Source organism: Cnephaeus nilssonii (genome assembly GCF_951640355.1).
Source record: "Cnephaeus nilssonii genome assembly, chromosome: 9".
Taxonomy (NCBI): domain Eukaryota; kingdom Metazoa; phylum Chordata; class Mammalia; order Chiroptera; family Vespertilionidae; genus Cnephaeus; species Cnephaeus nilssonii.
The window spans coordinates 92991716-93019201 of NC_137080.1; the positions used below are offsets into that span (position 1 = coordinate 92991716).

At 54.0% G+C, this 27486-nt stretch overlaps 2 protein-coding genes across 5 annotated transcripts; one reads left to right on the forward strand and one right to left on the reverse strand.

Annotated features, from left to right (window-relative positions):
* Nucleotides 1-13568: 13568 nt before the first annotated feature.
* Nucleotides 13569-15898, forward strand: SMIM29 (small integral membrane protein 29). Of its 3 annotated transcripts, none has more exons than XM_079780033.1 (5): nucleotides 13569-13672; nucleotides 14696-14876; nucleotides 15029-15054; nucleotides 15309-15414; nucleotides 15562-15898. In XM_079780033.1, exons 2-5 carry the CDS (start codon nucleotides 14766-14768, stop codon nucleotides 15625-15627), a joined length of 309 nt encoding a protein of 102 aa, XP_079636159.1. In that variant the 5' UTR covers nucleotides 13569-13672; nucleotides 14696-14765; the 3' UTR covers nucleotides 15628-15898. The 3 variants fall into 3 exon arrangements, with proteins under 3 accessions (XP_079636159.1, XP_079636160.1, XP_079636161.1); XM_079780034.1 differs by having other exon boundaries at nucleotides 15318-15414; XM_079780035.1 differs by having other exon boundaries at nucleotides 14696-14816.
* A 186-nt stretch (nucleotides 15899-16084) lies between these two features.
* On the reverse strand, nucleotides 16085-24574 carry HMGA1 (high mobility group AT-hook 1). Of its 2 annotated transcripts, none has more exons than XM_079780457.1 (6): nucleotides 24456-24574; nucleotides 24103-24216; nucleotides 20718-20863; nucleotides 19159-19242; nucleotides 18506-18560; nucleotides 16085-17276 (listed from the first exon to the last, which is right to left on the reverse strand). In XM_079780457.1, exons 3-6 carry the CDS (start codon nucleotides 20817-20819, stop codon nucleotides 16903-16905), a joined length of 615 nt encoding a protein of 204 aa, XP_079636583.1. In that variant the 5' UTR covers nucleotides 20820-20863; nucleotides 24103-24216; nucleotides 24456-24574; the 3' UTR covers nucleotides 16085-16902. The 2 variants fall into 2 exon arrangements, with proteins under 2 accessions (XP_079636583.1, XP_079636584.1); XM_079780458.1 differs by having other exon boundaries at nucleotides 17093-17279; nucleotides 18510-18560.
* Between the last annotated feature and the right edge of the window lie 2912 nt (nucleotides 24575-27486).

The following is a 27486-nucleotide window of genomic DNA, read 5'->3' on the forward strand; positions in this document are numbered from 1 at the left end:
TGTGGACTGTGTGTACAGCCTTGTTGTAGTTAAGTCTTGATTGTTGTTGGTATCACTGGGAGGAATTGACCTCCAGGCCAATTGGCTGTATCAGCTGTGTCTACGCCGGGAGACCTTCTGTGCTGTAGACAGCCTTATAGGACCAGACTTGCAAAATTGCAAAAGCCTCTGTGCTCAGCTTGGATGTGGCGGAGTCTCAGGGCTGAGCAGACAGTCTTGGCTTCCTGTCAGCCCTGCCCTTGCGCGCGCGCCTTCAGACCTCTGCCTTCCGCGGCTCCCCTGAGTTTCTGCCTGACAGTCCAGATCCCCCCCATAAGAGCATGGGTCCCCAGGGGCTCACCCGGAACTGGGGTTCAGTGCATTCGGAACTGGGGTTCAGTGCAGTCAGGAGCTCCCGACTCCCTTCCACTAGGGAAAGCCAGCGGCAACCTCCACAGTCTTCTTTGTGAGCAACTAGCTTGCGCACGCGCCTCCAGACCCCTGCCCGCCGCAGCTCCCCCGAGTCTCCGTGTGCCTTTCTCTCTACCTGACAGTCCAGACTCCCCCCATATGAGCCTGGGTCCACGGGGTTTCACCTGGAACTGGGGTTCAGTGCAGTCGGAAGTGGGGTTCAGTGCAGTCGGGGGCTTCCTTCCCTCTCCCGCCAGAGAAAGCCAGCCAGGCACTCAGCCGCCCTTCCTCTCTGCATGTGTGTCTCCGTACCTCAGCCCTTTGCAGCCCCTCTGATTCTCCGTGAGCTTTTCTCTTTCCTTCTAGTTGTAGAATTTCCACTCAGCCAGCTTTCCTGTGGTTCTGGATGATGTCCGTTCTGTCTTTTAGTTGTAGTTTTGAAATTGTTGTGCAAGGCAGCAGTTTAGGTGCTTACCTATGCCGCCATCTTGGTTTCTCCTCCTTCAGCATCTCATATAATACTGGTTTGGAGGTGATGAACTCCTTTAGCTTTTTCTAGTCTGTGAAGCTCTTTATCTGACCTTCAATTCTAAATAACAGCTTTGCTGGGTAGAGTAATCTTGGTTGTAGGTTCTTGCTATTCATCACTTTGAATATTTCTTGCCACTCCCTTCTGGCCTGCATAGTTTCTGTTAAGAAATCAGCTGACAGACGTATGGGCACTCCCTTGTAGGTAACTAACTGCTTTTCTCTTGCTGCTTTTAAGATTCTCTCTTTGTCTTTTGCCCTTGGCATTTTAATTATGATGTATCTTGATGTGACCCTCTTGTTTGGGGTTCTCTGTGCTTCCTGGACTTCTATTTCTTTCACCAGGTGGGGGAAGTTTTCAGTCATTATTTCTTCAAATAGGTTTTCAGTATCTTGCTCTCTCTCTTCTTCTGGAACCCCCATAATTCATATGTTGGTACACTTGAAGTTGTCCAGAGGCTCCTTACTATCTTCATATTTTTCTATTCTTTTCACTCTTTTGGTTGGGTGTTTTTTGCTTCCTCATATTTCAAATCATTGATTTGATTCTTGGGATCCTCTAGTCTACTGTTGAATCCCTGTATATTATTCTTCATTTCAGTCATTGTATGCTTAATTTCTGACTGGTCCTTTTCTGTTTTTTTTTTTTTTTGTTAGTTTGTTTGTTTGTTTTGTTTTTTGGCATTCACACTAAGATCCTTGAAAGTCTAAGTTCCTTGGAAGTTTCTAGAAGATTCATGAGTAACCTTATAATTGTGGTTCTGAACTCTATATCCAGTAGTTCGCTTTCTTCCATTCCTTTCATTTGTGACATGTTTCTTTGTCTCTGCATTTTGCCTGCTTCCCTGTGTTTGTTTCTATGTATTGGGTAGCTGCTAAGTCTCCCTGAGTTGATAGAGTGGCCTTGTGTGGTTGGTGTCCTATAGGGCCCAGTGACTCAGCCTCCCCAGTCACCTGAGGTGGACATCCTTGGTGCACCCCTTTGTGGGCTGTGTGCACAGTCTTGTTGTAGTGGAGCCTTGATTGCTGTTGGTGTCACTGGGAGGAATTGACCTCCAGGCCAATTGGCTGTGGGGACCAGCTGTGACAACAGTGGGAGAGCTGCTGTGCAGAAGACACCCTTATTGAGCAGGACTTGCTTCAGTGGGACTTTGGTGCTCACTCAGTCTGCCCCTTGAGTGTGTCACTTATGGATGTGAGGAGTTGTAATCTGGTATGGTCTGACACTGACCACTGGGTACACTGGCTCTTGGGCCTTCAAGGAGGTGCAAAGTCAGCCACTGCCTGGGGCCATCCAGCAGGAGCTACAGAGAGATCTGTAGATTCTTCCTCTTTGTATGGGTTTTGTAAGTTCCCAGATGAGGCCCAGCTCTGAAGCAAGGCAGGCGGGTGCTGGTGCTGGGTCTTGGGCCTTTTATTGATAGGTTTGGGGCTCCCTGACCCAGCTGCAACTTGTTTGACAGATTTTTAGCCTGAGAAAGGACAGGCCATTCATATACAAAAGCCTCTTTGCACAGCTTGGGTGGAGTTGTAAACTGGATGAGGCAGGGTCTTAGGGAATCACCAGGGTGGAGCAAATAGAAATGGCTGCCAGTCAGCCCTGCACTGGTGAGGTCCCAGCACGGGAACATGACCACTGTGAGCACCTCCGTCTGGAAGAAAGCCAGCCGAGTTCTTGCCCCAATGCCAGACATTCCAGTTTCTCCCCGTATGTGTCTGAGTCTCCAGAGCCTTGCCCAGCACTGGAGCTCAGTGGAAGAGGGAGCTTGTAAATTCAGTCCGTGAATTTTATGAGAAGCAGCTGGGTCTCCAGTAGCCTGTGTGTCACTCAGCCCCAACCCGCACCTGTTTTTACAATCTGTATTTCTTACTGCCCGCAGGGACTTCTTTCCCAGCTCTGGACCCTGGTCTGGGGGTCTGGTGTGGGGCTGGGACCCCTTGCTTCTCTGGGCGGCCTCCGCAGAGGTGATCTCCCTCCTGATTAAAAAAGCGACACCCAGTATGCTGGGCCAGCCGGTTCTGCACCTCCTAGCAGTCTCAGTGTGTTTTCTCCTTTACCTCTCTAGTTGTAGTCCTTCCATTCAGCCAGCTTTCCAGTGGTTTTGGATGATGGTTGTTCTGTATTTTAGTTGTAACGTTGATGTGGTTGTAGGAGGCAGTGAGTACAGGCATTTACCTATGCCACCATCTTGCTTCTCCGAGTCTATTGAATTTTTTTATAAGGGGGTGAGAGAAACATTGATGTGAATGCAGCTGCCTCCTGCATGCACCCCACTGGGGACCAAGCCCTGACCTTAATTGAACTGCTGACCTTCAGTGCTCAGGACAAGGCTCAACCAACTGAGCCATACTGGTCAGGGCTGTTATTGATTTTTAATATAATTCCATTGTGATCAGAGCATACTTTGTATGACTTGAATCCTTTTTTATTTATTGATGCTTGTCTTAAGGCCCAGAATATGATTTGTCTTGATAAACGTTCTATGTGCACTTAAGAATATGTAACCTACTGTTAGGTGGAGTATTCTCTCAATGTCAACCAGGACAAGTTGGTTGACAGACAGTGTTATTCAAGTCTATTATTTCCTGGCTGATTATTTGTCTACTCATCTTTCAGTCACTGAAAGAGTAGTATTGAAATCTCTGACTATAATTGTGGTTGTCTTTTCTTGCAGTTCTATCAATTTTGTTTTATATATTTTGAAGCACTCTTATTAGGCCCATGAACATTTAGGATTATTATGTCCTTGGTTAATTAACCCCTTCATCATTACAATCTGATCTTCTTTATCCCTGGTAATATTCTTTGCTCTGAAATCAACTTTGATATTATTGTAGCCTTCCTACCTGATTAGCATAAGCATGGGGTATCTTTATTTTTATTCTATTTGAATTTTTATATTAACCTTTTGCACTCGGATGTCGAGATTAAAATTACTCTTTGAATGTATCGATAATTTGAAATATAAAAAAATCCAAATAAATAAGTTTGTATGAAAAGAAACTCCAGTTTTTTATTCTACTGCCGCGCTTTGTAAAATCTGGGGTATTTAAAAAATTAAATCCCGAGTAGAATAAAGGAATCGAGAAAAAAGCAAGCGAGTGCAAAGGGTTAAAGTACATTTTTGTCCTGGCTGGCATGGCTCAGTGATTACAGTGTTGGCCTGTGCACTGGAGACTCACAGGTTCGATTCCTGGTCAAAGGCACATACCTGGATTGCAGGTTTGATCTCCAGCTCTGGTCAGGGCATGTGGGGCAGGCAACCAATCAATGTGTCTCCCTCAGATCAATGTTTCTCTCTCTTTCTCCCTTTTACTCTTTCTAAAAATCAATGGAAATAATGTCCTCAGGCCTGACTGGTGTGGCTCAGTAGTTGGAGTGGTTATCCAGGAACTAAGAGGTAGCTGGTTTGATTCCCGGTCAGAACACATGCCTATGCCCAGGTTGCTGGCTCAATCCCTAGTGGGGGCTGTGCAAGAGGCAGCCAATTGATGATGCTCCTCTCTTATCGTTGTTTCTATCTATTCCTCTCCCTTCCTCTCTCTCTAAAAAAAAAAATCAATAAAAACATATCATACATATATAAAATATCCTTGGGTGAGGATTAACAAAAATAAATTTAATTAATTAATTAATTAATTAATTAATTAATTTAATAATTCTTGCCCTGGCGGGGTAGCTCTATTGGTTAGAGTGTCATCCCAATACACCAAGGTTGCAGGCTCGATCTCCAGTCAGGGCATATACGGGAATCAACCGATGAATGCATAAATAAATGGAACAACAAAATGATGTTTCTCTCTCTCTCCCCCCTCCTCTCTCTCTAAAAGCACCAGTAAATAAAATTTTAAAAATAAATAAGTACATTTCTTTTTAAACATTTTTTGCCCTAACCGGTTTGGCTCAGTGGATAGAGCGTCGGCCTGCGGACTGAAAGGTCCCAGGTTCAGTTCCGGTCAAGGGCATGTACCTTGGTTGTGGGCACATCCCCAGTAGGGGGTGTGCAGGAGGCAACTGATCGATGTTTCTCTCTCATTGATGTTTCTAACTCTCTATCCCTCTCCCTTCCTCTCTGTAAAAAATCAATAAAATATCTGTTCTTTGTTCCCCTTTTCCTCTTTTTCTAACTTCTTTGGGATTGAGTATTTTTATTTTAATCCTCATGCAAGGATGTTTTCGATTTTGAGAGAGAGAGAGAGAGAGAGAGAGAGAGAGAGAGAGAGAGAGAGAGAGAGAGAGAGAGAATCATCAATGTAAAAGAAAAACATCCATCAGTTGCCTCCTGTAGGCACCATGACCAGGGATCAAACCTGCAACCTAGATATGTGCCCTGACTGGGGATTGAACCTGCAACCTTTTGGTGTACAGGATGACACTCCAGCCAACTGAGCCACCCGGCCAGGGCACTTGAGTATTTTTTATTTCATTTTATCTCTTTTTCTGGCTTATTAGCTATAACTGTTATTTTACCAATTGCTTTAGGATTTATAGTTACATCTTTAACTTACCACAGTCCACTTCGTCACAGGAACTAACCAGGCCTCAAATGCAGCCCTGGAGCAGCTGCCAACACAGAGCTGTCCGGGAGGAAGGGCCCACCTGTCACCCAGTCTGCCTCATCCTTGGGAAGTCAGCACATTGCTCAGGGCCTCAGCTCACTCATTTGTAAATTGGGGTTGTCCCACCTGCCCTGCCTAGCTCAAACAGTGTTCTGTTCTAGGAGTAAGGGAAGAAAACCATGCTGAGTCTCTGATACTGAGACTCCAACCCTTTCCACACACTGGCCCAGCCAATGTGACCACTAGGCCTGCTCCTAGGACCACTAAGCCTCAAGATACATGGTTAGAAGCCCTAGGGATGAGGACAAAGGTTGGGTGTGTGGGCAGCCAAGGAGGCCTGGGTTCTAAAACCTATCACTTGAGTGAGGAAGGACATGGAGTTGAGGAGAATAAATATCAGGGCTTCTGAGCCAGACCAGTAAGCCAGGACACGTGGAATGGAGAAAATGAGACAAATAGCTGAACAAACTGGCAGAGCAATTTATAACAAATACAGAAAGTCACCTCCCTAGAGATAACTTCTAGGCCTCAGTTGTATTTCAGTTCCAGGCCCAGAAAAGCAGCAAAATCATGTGGGTGACATCAGGACCAGCTGCAATGACTAACAACCTCCTGCCCTGGCACTGACCAATCAATAGAGACCATGACCCTCAAAAACCACACCTGGGATTAAAAATAGATGTAATGGCAGAGTAAGTGGATGATGCACAGACAGGCTCCCAGGACCAAACTGGGATTACAACTAAAATATAGAAAAACTTCCTGAACAATCAACAGAAGACTCACTGGAGAGAACCCTGATAATGGAGGATGGAAAGTGGAGACCACATAGAGACTGGTAGGAGGGACAGAGGCACAAAAGGGCTGGCTCGGCTTCCACAGACAGCAGCTGAGGTTCCAGAGAGATATCTTAACTGTGGGGAGTTGCCACTGAGAACTCTGGGCTCTAATCCCCAAGCTGGGACCCCCAGCAGAGAGCGCCAGAACTGAGAAGGGTACCCACATAACATCTGGCTGTGAAAAGCAGTGTGGTTGCTGTCTGCCAGGGAGCGATGCTGGAAATGCAGGCACCCTCTTCAAGGGCCAATGCACAAAATTCCCTGTGGAGCCAGGTACCTTGAGCTCCGGCAGAGGGGGGGCAGGGTGGCCTGGAGCTGTGTGAGCAGAAGCCAGGATTGAGGGCTCTTGGGTTAGAGCTCAGAAGGCAGACACTCCAGTTTCCGTGCTGAGTCATTCCCTCACACTGTGGAGGTCATCTTTCTCACTCAGACATTTGCCATACAGGCGGCTTTTCCCGGGAGAAAGACAGTTGACCCACCCTATTAGAAAACAACTTGTCCTATGGGGCAAAGTTTCTGAGGCCCATTAAGAGACTAAGAATAACAATTAGCCTCCTAGCAGAAGCAATTGCCCCACCCTATTATAAAAACTCAGACCACATCTATGGATGATTACATGAGGGCTATTCAAGACAGAATCCTATCTGTCTGTAGGCAGAGGTGGTCTCTGGAGGCTTTGAGTCATTGCCTGATCCAATTAGTCAGAAACAGCATTTGACACTGTCCTGCACTAGAGATTGAGAGGCATAGCAGATCTACCTGATACATAGTCACAAACCCAAAAAGGCAGCCAAAATGAGGAGACAAGGAAACAATCTACATAATAAAAAGGTAATATGTAAATTACCATCACTCCGCTACGCCCACGATTGGGCCAGCAGGAGACACAGGGGGCGGGACTCGGGGTGGCTGGGGTGGTGATTGGGCAGGCAGGACGCTGAGCTCGCGTTGCCAGCGGCGACGACGTGAGCTCAGCGTCTGCGCCATGGCTGTGCTGCAGCACAGACGGGCCTCTGGGGCAGCGAGCCGGGCGTTTGGAGGTTTGGAAGTGGCGCGGGTGGGCGGGCAGCGCGGCTCCTGGGGGAGGAGTTTGGTGGCAGTTGGGCCGCAGAGGATGCGGGTTTCCATGAAGGCAGAGGAGGCGGCGGCCCCAGCCTTCCTGGGCGGGAGGCAAAGGCAAGACCCCGGCCTGGGCTCTGGCCGCAGGAGGACCACGCCCCCGCCCCGCCTCGCCCTAGGGGCCCAGGGACTTCGGAGCTGCCGGCCACACCAGGTCCGACCAGCGGACAGACAGCCTACACGTGCATGATTAAATCATGCACTGGGCCTCTAGTATTCAAATAAGAGAACAAGAGAATTCTCCAGATGAAGAGCTAAATGAAATGGAGGTAACAAATTATCTGATATAGAGTTCAAAATAATGATGGTGAAGATGCTCAAAAGCATGAGAAAAGATATAGTAACTATGAAAACAGGAAAAGAGAATGACATGGCACAAATAAAGAACACATTAGAAGGAATACACAGCAGATTAGGGGAAGCTGAGGATCAAATCAATGGATTAGAAGACAGGGTTGAAAAACTCACACAATCTGAGAACCATAAAGAAAAAAAAAACAATTAAAAAACAGGAGGACAGCTTAAAGGGCCAATGGGACAAGAAAATTAACAATATTCGAATAATAGGTGTGCCAGTGGAGACAGAAAAAGAGAAAGGAATAGAGACCATGTTTGAAGAAATAATGGTAAAAAACTTCTCTAATCTGGTGAAGGAAAAAGTCACACAAGTTCAGGAGGCACAGAGAGTCCCAAGCAAGAAGAACCCGAATTGGCCCATGCCCAGACACATCATAATTAAAATACCAAAAATTAAAGACAAAGAGAGAATCTTAAAGGCAGCAAGAGAAAAGCAAATTGTTACCTACAGAGGAACTCCCATAAGGCTGACACCTGATTTTTCATCAGAAACTCTACAGGCCAGAAGGGAATGGCATGAAGTATTCAAGGTAATGGAATGCAATGACCTGAAACCAAGATTACTATATCCAGCAAGGCTATCATTCAAAATAGATGGTGAAATAAAGAGCTTCCCAGACAAAAAAAAAAGGCTAAAGGAGGACATCACCACCAATACAGCATTACAATAAATGCTAAAGGGACTGCTATAATGAGGAGAAGAAATAGAGAAACCTAGACATACAGAATTAAAATGGCAATAAATAAGTACCTATCAATAATAACCTAAATGTAAATCAATCAAATGCTCCAATCAAAAGACATAGGGTAGCTGAAAGGATACAAAAGCATGACCCTACTATATGTTGTCTACAAGAGACCCACCTCATAACAAAAGACTCACACAGGAGGAGAGTGAAGCAATGGAAAAATTTTCCATACAAATGGAAAAGGAAAAAAAAGCTGGAGTAGTAATATTCATATCTGACAAAATAGACTTCAAAATGAAGGCCATCACAAGAGACAACAAAGGTCACTACATAATACCCAAGGGATCAATCCAACAAAAGGATATATAACCCTGGTAAACATATATGCACTCAATATAGCTGCAGCAATCTTGAGAATGAAGAACAAAGTTGGAGGAATCACAATACCAGATATCAAGTTATACTACAAAGCCACTGTACTCAAAATAGCCTGGTACTGGCACAAGAACAGGCATATAGATCAATGCAACAGAACAGAGAACCCAGAAATCAACCCAAGACATTATGCTCATTAATATTTACAAAGGAGCCAAGAGCATACAAAGGAGTCAAGACAGTCTCTTCAATAAATGGTGTTGGGGAAATTGGACAGGTACATGCAAAAAAATGAAACTAGATCACCAACTTACACCACACACAAAAATAAACTCAAAATGGATAAAAGTCCTAAATGTAAGTTAGGAAACCATACAAATCCTAGAAGAAACCATAGGCAGCAAAATCTCAGACATCTCTTATAGCAATATGTTTATGGATTCATCTCCTAGGGCCGTGGTTGGCAAACTGCGGCTCGCAAGCCACATGCGGCTCTTTGGCCCCTTGAGTGTGGCTCTTCCACAAAATACCACGGCCTGGGCGAGTCTATTTTGAAGAAGTGGCGTTAGAAGAAGTTTAAGTTTAAAAAATTTGGCTCTCAAAAGAAATTTCAATCGTTGTACTGTTGATATTTGGCTCTATTGACTAATGAGTTTGCCGACCACTGTCCTAGGGCAACAGAAACTAAGGAGAAAATAAACAAATGGGACTACATCAAAATAAAAAGCTTCTGCACAGCAAAAAAACCATCAACAAAACTAAAAGGGACCCCACTGTATGAGAGAACATATTTGGCAATGATGCATCTGATAAAGGGTTAATATCCAAAATATATAAGGAACTCATATAACTTAACAAAAGGAAGATAAACAATCCAATTAAAAAATGGGCAAAGGACCTAAATAGACATTTCTCCAAAGTGGACATACATATGGCCAAGAGACATATGATAAAATGCTGAAAGTCACTGTTCATCAGAGAGATGCAAATTAAAACAACAATGAGGTACCACCTGTCAGAATGGCTGCCATCAACAAATCAACAAATGGCAAGTGCTGGCCAGCATGTGGAGAAAACTGAACCCTCGCACACTGCTGGTGGGAATGCAGACTGGTGCAGCCATTACAGAAAACAGTATGGAGTTTCCTCAAAAAATTAAATATGGAACTGCCATTTGACCCAGTGATCCCACTTCTAGGAATGTACTAGTATCCTAAGAAACCCGAAACACCAATCAGAAAGAATGTATGCACCCCTATGTTCATAGCAGCACAGTTCACAATAGTTAAGATCTGGAAACAGCCCACGTGCCCATCAGTAGATGAGTGGATAAAAAAGCTGTGGTACATTTATACCATGGAATACTATGCAGCAGTAAAAAAGGATCTCTTACCCTATGAGACAGCATGGAGAGACCTGGAGAGTATCATGCTAAGTGAAATAAGCCAGTCAGAGAAAGACAAGTATCACATGATCTCACTCACATATGGAATCTAATCAACAAGATAAACTGATGAACAGAGTGGATCCGGAGACATGGAAGCATGGAACAGAGTGCGGAATCTCAGAGGGAATGAGGCGGAAGGTGGGTGGGTGGGAGGTGACCAACCAAAGACCTTGCATGCATATATGCATGGCCCATGAATGCAGACAGTGGGTTGGAAAGTGCCTGGGGTGGTGGGAAGGGGTGGGCTGGAGGGGGTCAATGGGGGAAATAGGGAGACATATGTAATACTTTCAACAATTAAGATTTTTAAAAAAGAAATAATTCTGAAAACAGCACAAATTGCTCTTTAATAACACAGGTTAGAACTGTGTGGTCCACTTATAGGGAGACTTTATTTTTAAATAAATTCTGTGAATGTAAACAAAACAAAACAAAACAAAAAAACCCACACCTGGAGCCCTAGCTGGTTTGGCTCAGTGGCTAGAGCGTCAGCCCAGGGACTGATGCTCTATCCTGGATCACTCCCAGATTTGATCCTGGTCAAGGGCATGTATCTAGGTTGCAGGCTCAACTCGTGGGCATGCAACCAATTGACATGAGACATCGATGTTTCTCTTTCTCCCTCGCTTCCATTCTCTCTAAAAATCAACTTCCTTGGGTGAGGATTAACAACAGAAACCACACACACCTAGAAAATGGATGAATATTCTGCTGTAACCCTCCCCTAAGATTCCTGCCTGCAAGAGAGAGAGAAAAGGCTCAAGACAAAGGATGCAGTGTGCACTCTCCCTCCTGGGAGCAGGCCCTAGCCTTCCCCTCTCCCTCTTCTTCCCCCACAGGCACGCATCTCCTCAACTTTAAGGGACGCAATGACACTTGCAACCAGGGGAGCAATGGGCAGCAGCAGCTCATCCCAGGCTAACCCCTAAACCTGTCCCCAAGGCCCTTTTCTCTGACTCCCCAGAGAGCTAGGGCAGCCCAGCCTAACTCACTTGTGGCTTCTTCTATCCTAAGCCCTTCCTATTTCTCTCTGTCCCCGGTTTTAATTAACACACCCTCATAGTCACCTGGACTGGTGGTGTGAAATTTTTCCTGAAGTCAAGAACCGCTTGTCCTAGACAGACTAGCTCAGGGCCAGGTCCCTGTCCGGTGACACTTGCAGTACTTTGACAAAAACCTCAGATGTGTGGCCTTCCTCAATGTGACTGCACATTGTTGGAGCGATCTTTGTGTCCCTGGGGGCTGCAGCTTTCTGTAAGTTTGCTGTGGGGGAACCAAGCAAGAAGGCGTATGCGGATTCCTACAGAAACTATCATTCCAGGCAAGATTTTGAGGAGTGAAGAAGGCTGGCATCTTTCAGAGTGCGAAGAATTGGAATGTAAAGAATTTCTTTGGGTTGAATTCCGTGGAAGTTTGTCACTGAGCTGTGTTCCTGAACTGTGAAACAGGGATATTTGAGCTGAGGAATAGTTCTCTTGATAAATAAACGATTAACAAATACTGTGGAAAAGTAAATTCTAAAAAATGAAACCTATCCATTGATTCCCCACTGCCTTGCAACGTGAGGCAGGCCTTGCGTGGGGAGGTGGCTCCTCCCTCTGCATGGTCTCCCTACTCAGACTCAAAAGGCTGAGAACACCAGGAAATCCGCCTGGAGCCTCCAAACGCAGGCGTTTCTTTGATTGCTTTCCCTCTATCTGATTCCCCACCACAGTCAGGGGGTTGCATCTGGAGGCAAGAGGCCAAAGTCTCCACCTACAGTCTGGTTCTCGGTGGAATCAGCCACCTTCTCTGGAAGGACCTTCGGAGACAGGTCAGATCAGACCCAGTGGCTTAATTCTGTCCATGCCCTGGGCTGCCTTTGGCAAAAACAGGGTGACCCATGCCCTTCCTGGTTCGGCTCAGTGGATAGAGCGTTGGCCTGTGGACTGAAGGGTCCTGGGTTTGATTCCGGTCAGGGGCATATGCTCAGGTTGCAGGCTAGATCCCCAGTGAAGGGCATGCGGTGGACAGCTGGTCAGTGATCCTCTCATCATTGATGTTTCTATCTCTCCCTCTCCCTTCCTCTCTGAGATCAATAAAAATATTTTTAAAAATATAGGGCGGGCGGGGACCCAGGCCATCCCTGTGTCTCCAGTAGCACCCGAGGACCCAGGAGGAGGATCTCAGCCTGGTTCAACTGCAACAACCTTTGTGTTCTTAGGTGTTTTCCATCACCTGCCAGTCTGGAGTTTCCCCAATTGTATGTGATTCTGGCAGGGGGTGGGGGTGGGGGGGGGGTGGGGAGGAGAGGGTCTGGTGCAAAACCACACACATTTGAGGTAACTGTAGATTCACCTGTGGTGGTAAGAAATAATAGAGATCCCCTTGCCCAGCTTCTCCCAATAATAATAATAATAAATCCTCACTGGAGGATATGTTTTTATTGATTTTAAAGGGAGGAGGGGGAAGGAGAGAAACATGGATCGATTGCCTCCCCTACACGACCCTTTTGGGGTACAGGACGATGCTCTAACCAACTGAGCCACCTGGCTGGGGCTCCCAATAATAACTTTGGCAAAACTATAGTATACCAACCAGAGTACTGACATTGTAAAAACCCACCAATCTTACTCAGATTCATCCAGCAGGTGTGTGACATTTCAATGATCAGGCCAGGAAAGCTCTGACCCAAGCTTGCCTGCTGAGCAAGCAGCTGTAACCCCCAGGTCACCCCGCGGCTCCCTCTGCGCCCCCCGAGAGGTGGCCTGGGCGTGCGGTGGGTGCCTGCTCCCCACAGCGCTTCGGCCTGTGCTCCCGGCTTAGGACCGAGGCGCGGGCAGCGTGGGCAGGTCCGTGGGCAGGTCCGTGGGCTGGTCCGTGGGCTGGCCGCGCAGGGGCTGACCCGCCCGCCTCTTCTGCCCTCAGCCGCGGCCAGGAGGCGTGGAGGACGCAACGCGCTAACGGAGGCCTATCGGCCGGGGCAGGGCCCTGCCGGGAGGGACGTGCCCCAGTCGCCAGCGCCTGAGCAAAGCGTTAGACCCGGGTCCCACCGAGAGGAGGAGCGCGGACGCCAGGCCTCGCCCGGGAACGGGAGTTCCTAGCGCGGGCGCTCCACGAGGTCCGCCCCGGGGCACGCCGGGAAACCGCGCGCCCCGCCCCCTCCCGCGCAGTCTTCTCCCCCCGCTGCGCAGCCCTCGGCTGCCCCCTGCCGCCGCGGGGTGGACCCTGCAACCCGGTCCGTCCCCGCCTTCACGCCGCCGGATTGGCTGCGCTCCGAACCTGAGGCTCCGCCCATTTCCCCGGGTCCTTTGATCACGCGCCTCCAGCCTCTTCCGGGGCCCGGGAGCCAACCGAGGGCGTTCCTGTCCGGGCTGCAGCGGCGGGAGGTAAGGCATGGCCGGGTCGGATGGGCTGCCGAGCGCTGACATGGGTCCACGCCTCGGGGTTCCGGGGTTACAGGATGCCGGGGCCCCTCTACCCTCTTTCCAAGCCTCCCTCCCCCGGCCTGAGCCTCCCAGAGCCCTGGGAACGGCCTGATACTCTCCCCACCCCGACATGTATTCTCGACGATGTGCGTGCGACTAAGCAACCGGACCCCGCGAACACCGGGACAGGTGGTTCACACCTTGCCCTCGGGTGGAGACTCAGGCGAACAGGGCCAGGGACCGTGGGGCATCTGTGTGCAGCCGCGCAAGGACAGTCTCCTTGCATCTGTCGGTGGGAGCTGACCCTCTCCTACTTGTCAGCTCAGGCCAGGAGGGTAGGGACCTGGGCGGAGCCCTGGGTGGGGACCAGAGGGAGGGGACTTCACCTCACAGATGCAGTCCAGCCCTAACAACTTGTGTCCACCCAGGCAGGAGACACAGGGAAGAGGATGTCCAGGCTGTGTGTCTGGAGTGACACCAGGGACGAGGAGGACACACACAGCCTATCCTGTAGCCTGAAGTGTGGGGGTTGGATCAGGACTGAGACGGGCTTCTTCCAGTGTGCCTACCTCATCCCCTGGGCCACAGTGCAGGACCCTCATGTTTTCACCTGATTTCCCCATTTTGCTTCACTGCATAGGTGCTGGCAGCCCAGCACCCCAGGAGGTCGGGGCAGGAGCTGGGAACCTGTATCTAACTTTTCCCCAGTTTAGAATTGCAAGTGTTTGGCCTGCACCTGAGCTGGGCCCCACCCTGATTTGGGGGATCAGAGCTGGGCAGAACTAAGTCTCTGGGTCTGGGCCTCCCCTAGGTGCCCCTTTACACCCAGGATTTGCTGAGAGTCATTGGAAGGTTAGGGTACCGGGAGGACTCCTTGTCCCCGTGCCTGGCCCGAGATTTCATGTGTCACCAGCTCTTGGGGAAGGCTCCAGGGGCTGGGTGTCACTCTGGCTGCAACTGATAACCTCCCTTCCTCCTCCCCAGGGAGCCCAGTGGAGGCGCCCTCCCGAGGCACTGCCCATGCTGACTGCACAGCCCTCCAGCTGCCGATGTCATGAGTAACACCACAGTGCCCAATGCCCCCCAGGCCAACAGCGACTCTATGGTGGGCTATGTGTTGGGGCCTTTCTTCCTCATCACCCTGGTCGGGGTGGTGGTGGCTGTGGTAAGGAGCCCCCTCATTCGCACATACACCCACACCTTTGCTAACCAGGGCTGGGCGGGCCTGGTCGTCTGAACAAGCTGTCCTGCAGTGGGCTGTGGGGGTGGGTGGGCTGTGCGGGTTGCCCAGCCTCCACAGTGCTGTCTCTGTTACAGGTAATGTATGTCCAGAAGAAAAAGCGGTGAGTGTCCCTCCCCCAGTACGGCCTCAAATGTCCTTTCACAGGACTAGCGTCCTCTGCACACATGTAAGATGGCCCTCCGCCATCCTGACACAAGCCTGAAACCCCCTACACCCCATTGTTGGTTTTCCTGCCCAGGCTCAGCTTACCCGCCGGGGAGAGGCCCCTTTGTCCTTAGAGCCTGGGGGAGTGGAGACAGGGCGGTCAGATGTTTAAAGGGGGGCCCTGGGCTGACCCCCTCCCCTGCTCCCCAGGGTGGACAGGCTTCGCCATCACCTGCTCCCCATGTACAGCTATGACCCCGCTGAGGAGCTACACGAGGCTGAGCAGGAGCTACTCTCTGACATGGGAGACCTGAAGGTAAGACGGAGCCAGCAGAGGGGGGTCTGCTCTGCTCTCACCCGGGAAACCAGAGCCTGGTTCTGCCCTCAGCCCTCCCCCTTGGGACTGATGAGCAGCAAGGCCTCTCTTGCAGGGGCCTGAGCCCCACGGTCGTCTCCCCCACAGGTGGTGCACGGCTGGCAGAGTGGCTACCAGCACAAGCGGATGCCCTTGCTGGATGTCAAGACCTGACACCCTCACCTTCAGAACCATGGGGTCCTGCCGCCTGCTGCTCCCCCTCCCACCTGCTCCCCCAGCCCCCTGCTGGGCACTGGGCCCCCACTCCTCCCACCCACCCCATCCCTTAGTCCTTTGTGGGCTGAGCCTGCTCCCAGGCACTAGGTTTTTTCCTCTTGGGGTGGGCCCTCCCTGGCTTGGCTTGGGAGCGCTTTCCACGGTGACAGGGCCGGATGTATAGTCTTCGTATACATACATATTTTGTAAATAAAATGTTTTGTGGTTAGAGGTGATTTCAAGTGCCTTAAATTACCTCCTGAGGTGACTGCTTTCCATCCTCCTGCCTCCACCCTGAAGAGCTGGGCAGGGCAGCTCGAGCCAGGCCCCCCCCCCCCAACAGGTTCTTGGTTTCAATCTTCACCTGCTCCAGGCACACACACCCCCACCCCTCCCCCCTGTACAGAGACTCCAGTCCAGAAAAGGATATATTTTTATTCAAGTAACTGCAAGTAGGAAACCAGAGGGAGGGGCCCAGGCTGGGACAAATAATGGCCACCTCCTCCCGGCAGAACAGGGGGAGAAGGTGGCCCTACACTCTCCGCTGTCAACACAGGCCCCCTGCTCACTCTGCTGCAGCATCCTAGGGGCAGAGCCCCAACTTCCCTGGGACTGGGGCAGTCGATTCCCAGCCTGCTTTGCCCTTGGCTCCTTCCCAAGAGCATCTTGGAGGGGAGTGTGGGCAGAACAGGAGGCAGTGAGGGTGAACATTTGGCGCTGGTAGCAGCAATGACAGATGTCTAAGAATGAAACATGGAACAAAAAAAACAACACAACTGTCCAGAGGTAGTTTGTGAACAGAGGAAAGATGGAACCAGAACCTTGGGGGGTGGGGAGGAGCAGGGGGTGGAAGTGGGCAAGGCTTGCTCCTTGTTAGTGCCCCATGTGAGGGGGAGGAAACTGGAGGCCTAGAGTGGAAGCAGATGGGGTCAGGGGCTCACACCCCTCCTGCCTTCCCTCCTGTGCCCCAGGGGGGGCGCTGTTCAACCTAGTGCAGGGCTAGGCACCTCGTGGAAGGAAGGAAAGTGGGTGTGAGCCACACCTGGTGAGACAGACACAGGTTCGTTGGGTCATCTTGGGGCCAAACAACACTATCCATGGCCACAGGTGCTGCTGCCAGGACAGTGGAGTGGGCATGTCAGAGTGAGATGGGGCTCAGGCCCCTTTAAGGCCAGGGGAGCCCTCCCAGGCCCCCTAATGGGAAGCCAGAGGTAAGAGTGGGGAAGGGACCCCCTAAACCGGGAGCCCAGTCAGCAATGCCCCCACCACGCAGGGAGCAGGGACGCAGCAGGCATGGGGTGCAGCTAAGTGGGATGTCAGCTTTGTCAGGATGCCGGGGGGAATGCATGTGGGGGTGAGAGGGTGCTGGGAATCAAGACCAAAGGAAAACTGTTCCCCACTCGGGCCACCAGGGCCCGGCTGGTGTGCTGTGTAGTGTGGCGGTGCAGGCGGGCGCAGGTGGGTGGTGGTGGCCGGGGGAGGGGGCGGGGCAGTGGGAGCGGAGCTGTCCAGTCCCAGAAGGAAACGGCTCCTCAGGGAGGAAGCAGGTGGCACGGTCACTGCTCTTCCTCGGAGGACTCCTGCGAGATGCCCTCTTCTTCCTCCTTCTCCTGTGAGGTGGACAGGCAGGGCCATCAGCACGGGCGCCAGGCCTGGCCCTCCTCCTCCTCCACCCCCAGTTGCGGGGGAGGGAACTCAGGCCTGCTGCCCCCACCCCTCCCTGGCTCTCCAGAAGGGGGATGAGTCAGGGCTGAGTGTGTGGGTGACTCAGCAACCTCCACAGCCCAGCTTCATTCATAAAAAAGGAAGAATTTAAAAGGAGGGAAAAAAACCACACATGCTGCTCTCAGAGCCATCCTCCCTCCCTGGCCCCGGGACCCACGGTGGGGGACAGGGCAGAACCCAGAACAGCAGCACGGAAGCTGAAGGCTGGGGAGGGCAGGCAGCAGCCAGGGAGAGGAGACGGGTAGGGGTGGCGGAGGGTGCAGGAGAGCCAGGTGGCCTTGGCACGCAGGGGCAGCTGCTGGGCTGTGGGGCAGTGGCCGAGGCCACAGGCTGACCCCAGGCCAGGGTGGGGAGGAAGGGGAAGTGTGTGGCCCAGGGGCTCACTCACGGGGCGGGAATGTCGGGACACCACGGGCTGCGGCCCCCGTGCCAGGCACAAACTCCAAAACAACTTGTTTCCTGTTACTCACTCCTGGGGCCCAGCCAGCCCCCCAGCCCCCCCAGCCCTGGTGGTAGTGGCTCAGCTCGAGGAATGAATGCCTCAGGGAGTTCAGGGAGCAGGTTGGGGATAGGGAAGGGCTGGGAACAGGAAGGCTGGGGAGGCTAACTCAGGGGAGCCCCCTGGAGGCGGTCTCCTGACTCGCAAACCTACTTCCACTACCAGCTCTGGGGCTCAGAAAAGGAGCCTCCGTGCGGGTCACACCTCCGCTCCCTCCAGCACTGACCCCTCCAGCGCCGAGCTCTGTGCTGCTGCTTCCTCCTCCCCAGGATCAGGGCAAAGACACACCTCACTCCTCCCCCCTGGGAAAGCCTTCCTCATTTCTGTGATGGGGGACAGATTAGAGGACCTCCAAGGTCCCCCCTAGAAGCAGAGACAGCCTCCACGAGTGCAGGGCAAGGGTGTTCTGTACCTGAGAGCCCTCACTTCTCATGGGCACATAGCCCTGTAAACTAGGTGCCAGGAGCCGGGCCTGGGCCAAGGGTGACAGCCACCATTCCCGACCCAGCAGGTCGGGAGAGCGGTTTTTCCATGGTGGGTGCACAAGATCAGGTAGGCCTCACCCATTTCTCAGCACCCCACCCAGAGGGGCCACGCCTGTACCCCCTTCACCTACCAGTTTTTTGGGTCTGCCCCTTGGTTTCCTCCCTGGAGTCGTGGTGGTTTTCTGGATGGGCAGAGAAAAAACCCAGAGTCAAAAATGTCCCCATCAGTGCTCACCCAATAATGGTGGGCTGCCCTCCTCTGCTCAGGGCAGCCCAGGAATCTCATCCCAGCCACAGGCCCACCCCAGCTGGTCCAGCTGGTGATGACTGGCCGCCACATTGCCCCCCTCAATATACACACACACGCCCCCCACTCCCTCCTCCTCCTCCCATGACTCAGAGGATATGAGTCGTGTCTTAGAAAAAATAAAATAAAAAACAAAACAACTTCTCTGGAAGCCCGATGCCGCCGGGAAGCTGGCCTTCCCTGCCCCCCACCCCCAGATCCAGGGGACCCCAGGATAGAAGTAACATTCTCAGCCCAGGGGCTGGTGGGACTGCCTGCCCCTTCACTGTGCCCAACTCTCCTTTCTCCAGGCCAGGGATGCTGTAGGACTTCTGACTTGATTTCCCCATTGTCCCGGGCAGAACCAAGACCTCAGTCATCACCCTGCTTTCCCCATTAGCACAGACCCACTGCCCGCCACCACAGCCCAGGCAGAGGGGCAGACTGGGGATAAGCCAGCCCTTCCCCATGGCCACTCCACCCCCAAGCCTCACCCGGGTCTTGGCAGCGCCCTTGTTTTTGCTCCCCTTTGGTCTGCCCCGAGGTCTCTTAGGTGTTGGCACTTCGCTGGGCTCCTTCTGCAAAGACAGAGGAGGCAGTTAGACATGGATGCCACCTGTCCCACCCCAACCGGATTTAAGTCAGCAAGCCACCACCTCGGCCAAGAACCCACAATGGCAGGGACAAGTCGCCGGGATTCAGTTGTTGGACCACCTTTTGCAAAGGCCCTTGCTTCCCTGCGACAAGAAGACCCTGGGGAAGGTGTCCTGGGGCCGACAGACAGGCAGCTCTGCCCGTCTCAGCTCTGCCACTGACTAATCCCAACATCTAGGGGAAGGCACTTCAGGCCTGAGCCTCACTTTCCTCATTTGTAAGGGGTATCATCAAAATTAAATGAAGGATGTTGAGTCCTGAGCCACAATCATTGCCCACCCTTTTCAGGTAGTACATGCCGCACACTCTGGGATGCAGAAGCGTAGAAAGGAGGGAGCCTCGAGCCTCTACCTGTAAGCTGGCCCCCTCCAGGCTGCCTCCCAGGGAGAAGAAACCCCAGAGATCCCTGCCATTGTTGCCGCTAAAATTTTAATAAGCCCGAGACGGAATAAAAAGCTGCTGCATAATGCATAGAAGCCAGGCAGCAGAGGCAAGCAGCCACGGCTCCCCGTGGGTGGCTCCTACCCATGGTCCAGTAACCCAACACCCCTTTCTGACCCCCAACCCCACCCCAGTAACAGGCGGTGGGGAGGCCCAGGGAAGCAGACTACAAGGCCGAGTGCCCCACACACTAGGCTCTGAAGAGGCAGCTGAATGCCACCACCCAGACTCCTCCTGGCTCCCGGCTCCCAGTCAAGGTAGACCACCTCTCCACCTCGCTGCCGGGGGAGCTGGAGGCCTACGTGTGAAGGACTGGCCTCGTCTCCTCTCCTCTCCTCCGGGAAGGGGAAGGCTGGCCTTCGCCCACTGGCCATGCCTCCCGGGGTGCCCCACAGGGCAAGGCTGGAGGAAGACAGCACCAGGGTTCCGAGGGTCCCTCTGCCACCAACCCCCCACCATTTTCAACTTCTTAGGCTTCCATTTCCTTGTACAGAGCCAGGGTGAAGCCCAGCCAGGCCCACTGGCAGTGAGGCCCTGCCCTGGAGATGAGGAAGTGCAGAAACGGCCGGTGAGTACCCAGAACTTTCCTAACAGCAATATGTGAGGTGGATCTCATGCTTAAAGAGCCTAGGCTTCTCTCTCATGTTCCCAGAGTTCATCTTTACTCTTCTATAAACACAGGGGGCAGGACAGGCGGGAAATCAGAGCAGGTGGCCTCCCGCAGTGCAGATTGGAGGCTTGGTCCCCACTTCTGCTGGGGTCTCAGGAGGGTCTGAGAGTTGGTGAGTGTAGGCTGTGCAGGCACGTGGGGAGGACATGCAGACAGGAATGATTCTGCACCGCTCCGTTCCTGCTTTCGCCTGCAGGATGCCTGGTACCTCCCTGGCCCAAAGGGGTAAACCGAGGCAAAGACGTGGACACCCACCTGACTCCCCACCAGTGCGGTCCCAGGACTCACCGGAGGCTGCTTTCTCGGCCGGCCCCGCCCTCGCTTCTCAGTGCCGTCCTTTTCCTGCTTGGAGGCCAAGGGCTGGCTGGACTTCGAACTCGACTCGCTCATCTTCCCTTCTCTACGGAGCAGGCGGAGGAGCGATGGCTCAGATGCTGGAGGCGGGAAAAGGGGTTTTAAACAAAACACTGTTTCAGCCACCTCCTACGCCCTCATCCCTCCCACCCTCCAAGGTACTGCAGCGAAACTGCCTGCGCCCAGGATGCCCACCCTGCCGCCGCCGCAGGGAGGAGCTAGGCCCTTTGCCCTCATCACTCCTTATCTCCTGTTCAGAAGGGCTCTTTGTTATCCCGCCACCCACAGGGCCAGGGCCCCAGGCACAGGCAGCCCCGACCTGGCTGAGGGGGAGGCTGTCCTGAGCAAAGGTGTAGATGGTGGGGGGGGTCTTCACACCACAGGGGGCGGGATGGGGGACTCTCTCTAGCCAGCTTCTGACCTTTCACCGAGCTGGGGGGCTTTGCAGGAAGCAAGGGAGGAAAGTTAAGCAGAGAAAATGCGCCCGGGCACCTGGCAGCCCCCTGCACACCTCACGGACAATACTGGCAAGCTCGAGGCTCAGGACCTAAGGCTACCAGGGCCAACCTTGACACTCCAACCAACCGCAAGGCCAGGGCTGGTAAAGCCTGGGGCTCAAAGATGGGGCACAATGGGGAACCGGGAAGGTGGTTGAACTGCAGCGGGCAAGGCTGGCGGAGGAAAAGGAGCCCACAACGGGAAGGTGGGTCTCCTCTCTCCCCTCACCCCCATCCTGCCCACCTGGACCAGAGAGCGTTCCCTTTGATCCCTGCTTACAGGAGGGGCTTCTCCCACTGGGATGGACCCTTCTAGCTGGCCCTCCGGAGCCCTGGCAGGACTGACCCTAAAAAGCTTCTTGGTCCTTTTCTAGCATGTTCCCTCTCAGAAGCCTCACTATTTGAGTTTGCCCAAAACCTCCCCCTGCAAGGACACCTGCACCCTGTGGCTGGGAGCCCCTTCGAGGCATAAAAAGGACAGAGAGGCCCTGGCCGGGTAGCTCAGCTGGTTAGTGTCGTCCAGATACACCAAGGTGGCGGTTCCTTCCCCGGTCAGGGCACATACAAGAATCAACCAATGAATGCATAAAATGAGTGGAACAACTAATTGATCTCTCTCTCAAATCAATAATTAAAAAACGAAATCCTCCCAGTCATTATCCCCAAGTTACAGACAAGAGACTTGAGTTAGGAAACCCATGGCGCCACCACCTCCACGTGGACCAATTCCTGGCCGCGCTTGGTCAAGGGTGGGCTGGGCCCAAGGGCTCCGCTTCGGAAAGCCCCTCAGTCTGTAAAACGGGGTCAAGGTAAGACATCTGCCTCAACTCCCTCTCCAGACCCCTGCAAAGGTCAAACCAGATTAATAGTTTTAAAATTCCTAAACAATGGGAAGTCTTCATTCAAAACGAGAACTAGGACATTTGAAAATGACTTTTCTCCTTTTCAGACAATTTCCAATGAGAAAACATTTTGCAAATTTGTGACTTTTGGAGGACCCCATCCTCAAAGCTTCGGGGTGCACCAGACAGCAGGGCTTTTTCTGGCATTTCTCCTATTTTACAATATTTTAGACTTGAAGACCCTTTAAACAAGGTGATTGGTGCTTTAGCCTGCTCCATCATCAGTGGCTTGGCCTGCTCTGTAATTACAGGCAGTGATTAAAATCTTCTATTACACCACAGGTCCCCTTTCAAACTAAACATCAAAATTAATCAGCTAAATGAGTACTGGCCCCACATGTGGTCTGCTGGAGGCCCCCCTGCGAGACGGGATTCTAGTTGGGTGAAGCTGGTCCCCAATCCCAGACAGCCTGGGCCCCGCTGCTGGGCTCCTGGTGGGTCTCCCTGGAAGCTTGTGTTTCATCTGGTGCTTCCTCCTACCTCTTGCTGCTGGGGACGCTTGAGCCCACTCACCCACCCCAAATCCAGACCTCCATGAGTTGAATAAAGGCCTGAGGCCCTCTCTGGTGAGACCAACAAATGCTGCGTCTTCCACCTGTTTCTGAACATCAGAGTCTTGTCGTGGAAAAGCCACTTTTAGGGCCCAATCTTAATCCTTCAATTTCTAAGACCTTTTGGTCCTCAAGCTTGTCCCCTTTACACGCTGTGCCCGTCCTGTGTGCTCCACAAATGCTTAGAGAACTTGCAGGAAAATCATCACGGGGCTGCCTTGTTTTACAAAAAAAGTAGTCCAGAGAACCTGGTAAGTTGCCTAAAGTAGAACAGCAAGTTGACGGACATGATGGAGTAGGTTCCTGGCGACCCCCTCGCCAGCCACTTTCCTTACCCGCCTGGGAGGCTTGGTTAAGTCCCGGTGGCCCCCGGCTCCACCCTCGGTCCCCGGGTGACTCTGCAAGTGTCTGCGCTTGGCCGTTGCAGGTCCACCGGCGGGACTAGGGGCCAGAATGAGCGGGGGGAGGGGCGCTCTAGCAGGCGCGGGAAACCGGTGCACCCCGACCGCATGCACCGCCACGCGGGTGCACCCGGCCCCACTTCCTGCCAGAGGGGGCACCCAAGCCCGCCTTGGGGCAGGAAACCTGGCGCGCGCTGGCGCGGGGTAGAGGAAGAAAGCCACCTTCCTCTGTGCCCTCTCCGCAAAATAAAGCCCCAGGAAAATAAATTGAAACGGGGAGTCAAAGGGACTAGTTCCAACAGAGCCCAGCAAAGCAGAGAAACCAGTTTGTGGGGGTGGAGGGCAGGCCTGGCCCTGGGGGCTGAAGAGGCGCGCGGGCCGGGCCAAAGGTGGGGTCGGGGTGAAGCCCCACACCCAGGCCCGCGATTCGGCCTCATCTGCGGAAAGGGGCACCAGGTGAAGGCCGAGCGGGAGTAGGGCCGAATTGCGGGATTCCTGCCCATCCCCCTCACTTCTAGAACTTCCCCAGGCTGCGGGGGACGGCCGGCTCCCCACTCTCCCGCTGCGCCGCAGCCTGTTCCTCTCTCCGCCCCCCCAACCACCCACTCAGGGCCCGGGTCGGGCCCGGGCTCGGGCGGGAGCGGCGGGCGCGAGGTGCATCGGGATCCGCCGGGTGCACAACTCGCGCTCGCCGCAGCCGCGCGCCCCCTCCCCCACCGCGCGCCTTTCCCGGGTCCCCGCCCCCCGCAGGGCGCCCGCGCCGCGGGGGAAGGAGTGCGGGCGCCCTCCCCAAGCCTGCGGGCCCCGCCGCCCGCCCCCGCGCCGCGCGGCCCTCCTCCGCCCGCGGCTCGCGCAGTCCCGGCCTGGGAATAAAGCTGGAGGCACGCGCTGCAGCCCCCGGCGGCTCGCAGGAGGGGCGGCGGGGGCGCGGGCGCCCCCCTCTGTCGCGGGCCCCGGGGACGACTCACCGCGAGCTCGGCCGCCGGCCTGTGGTGCGCGCTCCGGGCTGCTAGGAGCGACGGTGCTGGGCGCTGAGGACCGGCCTGGCTTCGCCGCCGCCGCCGCTAGTAGCAAATGCGGATCTGAAACCGGGAGAGAGCAGAGGTTCTCAGAGACCGCCGCCGCCGCGTGCTCGCCGCCCAGGCCCCCGCGGGGTATTTATGTGTCACATCCAGGCGGGGGGACAAAAATATTCCCCCTCCCCCGAAGGATGGCGAGGGGCAGGAAGCTGGGCACGGCCCGTGCGCGGCCTCAATAAATAATTTCATTAAATGATAGATATTAAAAAAAACAGGAGCCACCGGAGGGGCCGCGAACTCACGCCTTCTTGGAGCCGCGCCAGCGCCAGAAATAGCCCGGGCTCGGAGTCCCAATTAGAGGAGCGCAGCCCCGGCTCAGGGGAGCTTAAAAAGAGCGACCCAGGGGCAGGGGGGACGGGCCCGCCCGCGCCAGCCGTGTCACCGAGGGGGCGGGGCCATGCAAATGAGCCCGGGGATTTAAAAGGGCGGCCGCCCGCCAGCCGCCCCGCGGGTGGGTGCTGACTTCGGGGAGGGGCACGCCGCTCCCCGCGCCGGCGCCGGGGGCGGGCTGAGAAACCGAGGTGCCGGCCCACTCCCCACTATCTCGGACGGGGAACCTGGGAGAGGGCACAGAGGGGTCGTCTAGGAGCCTTTCCTGGGGTTGTGGGGGAGGGCGTCCCACTCCCGGGAACGGGGTTGTCCCGGGCAGAATGACTTCTAGGGTTCTTCGGGGCATAAGGGCCCGGCGCCCGCGGGGCGCGAGAGACGGTGGTGCCTGCGGGGTCCGCGGGGGCGGGGGCGGGGGCTGGAGAGAAACGCGCCGCCTGGAGAGTCCGCGGCCTACCCGCCGCCCCCGTCGCCCAGACCGGCGGCTGGTCGACTTCCCCTGGGCGGACAGGTGTCGGCATGTACCTTTCCGTGCCAACCCGCGTGTGGCTACCTGGGGGAATATCGCTCTTGTGAAATTCAAACGTGAAACTTGTGAAATCCAGAGTTTTAATTTATTAGCGGCCGCAAGTGAACCTTAATCAAGGTGCACCCTTAAAGCAAAACAAACGGCCGGCCCTGCAGGTAAACCCGAGGAGAGGCTCCTTCAGACCCGCTCTCCCGCAGGCCCTCGGCCCCGTCGCTGTGACTTGATTAAAGAGGAAGGCGTGAACCGTCATCGCCTGGAAGCGCTTTGAGGGCAGGGGCGGAGTGCACGCACATCATGCCCGCCACGCCGGGCGCTCTGGCGCCGGCCCAACAAAGACTTGTTGCACGACCGACAAGGCAGCCCCAGTGGGAAGATGGCGGGGAGGGCAGCGGAGAAGAAAGGGCGCCGCTGGTGGCGCTCCCTGCAGGCCGGGCCGGGGCCTTGGGGAGCGGGCCCCCCCGCCCCTGGTCCCCGCGGCGGCCTTCCACACCTCCCGTGATGCAGGGAATTGCAATGCGGCCCAGTGACACGGCGGTGACTCATGTTTTTCTTCCTCCCTGGTCAGCCGAGGCCCCGGCCCAGCCCCCTCCTCACGGGGCAGGCCGGCGGCGGCGGGGGCTCCAGGAAAACCCTGAGCCCGGAGTGGAGGCGGGGTGGGGAACGGCGGGGCCGGCCTCCCAGTTTCAAGAATGTTTCAGGAATGTTTCCGGTGGGGGTGGGGAGCCGAGGCGGGAGTGGGCCCAGCCCCCACCCGGGCAGCACGTGCTCGGCCGGGTGGGGGTGGGGCGCCGGGCGGGAAGGCGCTGGGGGCCCACAGAACCGGTTTAAAGAAGAGGGCGCGGGGCCGGGGCCGGGGCCGGTCGGAGCTGGGAGTGGGCGGGGAGGCCTCCGGCCCGCGCGCCCGCTCCCCGCCCAGCGCCCAGGTGGGACGCACCCCGGTGCAGTCCCCAGGCTGCCCTGGAGGGAGAGGAAGTCACCGAAGGGCGGCCCGAGGGGAGAGAGGGCGGAGGGGCTCGCTGGGGAGAGGCTGGGGGAGGGGTGGCCTGCCCCTTTGTCTGGAGTCCTGGTGGGGGTGGGGCGGGTGCAAGGCGCGCTGCTCCATCTTTGTGCCCTGCGCCTAGCGCGCGCTTAGTAGGCCGCTGGTAGAATTGGCCGAATGGCAGGAGTTGTTAGCTCCAGAACCTTCGCGGCGTTGAGTGGAAGAACGAGCCCTCCACCCTAAGGTTGCAGGCCCCTGCCGGCGCCCCAGGGCCCCCAGGCTTCTAGGCCAGGCCTGGGGCTGGTGGCCAGGGAGGCCTTGTGTGGCCTGGGTCTGTCCCTGAGAGTCGGTGGGGAAAAGCGGGACTTCGTCTCCAGTGGGCTGTGGGAAAACTTGGCCAACTTTTTGGCCCACTTTTCACCAGCCGACTTGATCTTATTTTTCCCTACTCTTATTTTCCCCTCGTCCTGATTTCCTCACCGACTTGTTTTTTACCTTGTATTATGTGTATTTTTGTAAGCCACCTCAATCCCTCTCTGGAAGGAAGCAGATATAAATAAATTTCTAGGCAAATATAGTAGTTTATTCTTCTCCAGGATTATCCACACCCTTGAAATCCAAATAACTACCCCTGACCCCCACCGCCATGCTTTCTAGATTGCAAATGCCCCAAAATTACTTTCTTTCCTCTTTCAATAAGTATTTATTAAGCAGAAGGATGAGTGGTAGGGATTTTAAAAATAAGACCGAGTCCTTGCCCCAGTGAATTTCTTGTCTAGAGGAATCAGAACTAGGAACACCCCAGAGTAACAATCACCTAGATGCCTGGAGGCAGAAAGCCTGGGTTCAATATTTACTGAGGGCCTTCTGTGTACAAGAACTGGCCCATGCTCTTGGGGTACAATCGGTGAGCAACGTCAAGTTCTCTATGCTCTTAGAACGTAGACTAGGGGGTCAGGTGCTGAAAGAGAGACTCAGTGGGTACTACCGGAGGAGAGGGGGGAGCTGGGGATAGTCAAGGAAGTCTCCTAGGAGAGGTGGGCTTGAGCAGGCCTGATGGGATTTGGTTAGGTGGGGGGGCCATGAGGAGCAGGCAGGGAGAGGAAGCTGTTCTAGGCCAGGGCCATCAACCTGATTGGTCAAGGCCTGAGGGGCCCAGGGAGAAATTGGTCATATCAGAGCCAGTCTTTGCCACAGGAAACATTTTCTTATGTCCGAGTTGAATTATTCAGTTTTCATAAGGACAACCCAGTGAGCTCAATGAGCCCCACAGACATATTCAGAAAGCAGGGAGCTCAGCTCAACTTTCTTTTTCAGGACAGCTGGGCTGTTGAAATTCTTCCTGATGTATGTTAGTTCTTTCCCTGCCCTATTAAGTAGCAGAAGCCTGACAATCTCCCAGTCTTGGCTTGAAATGCGGAGGTCGTGGTAGGTTAGG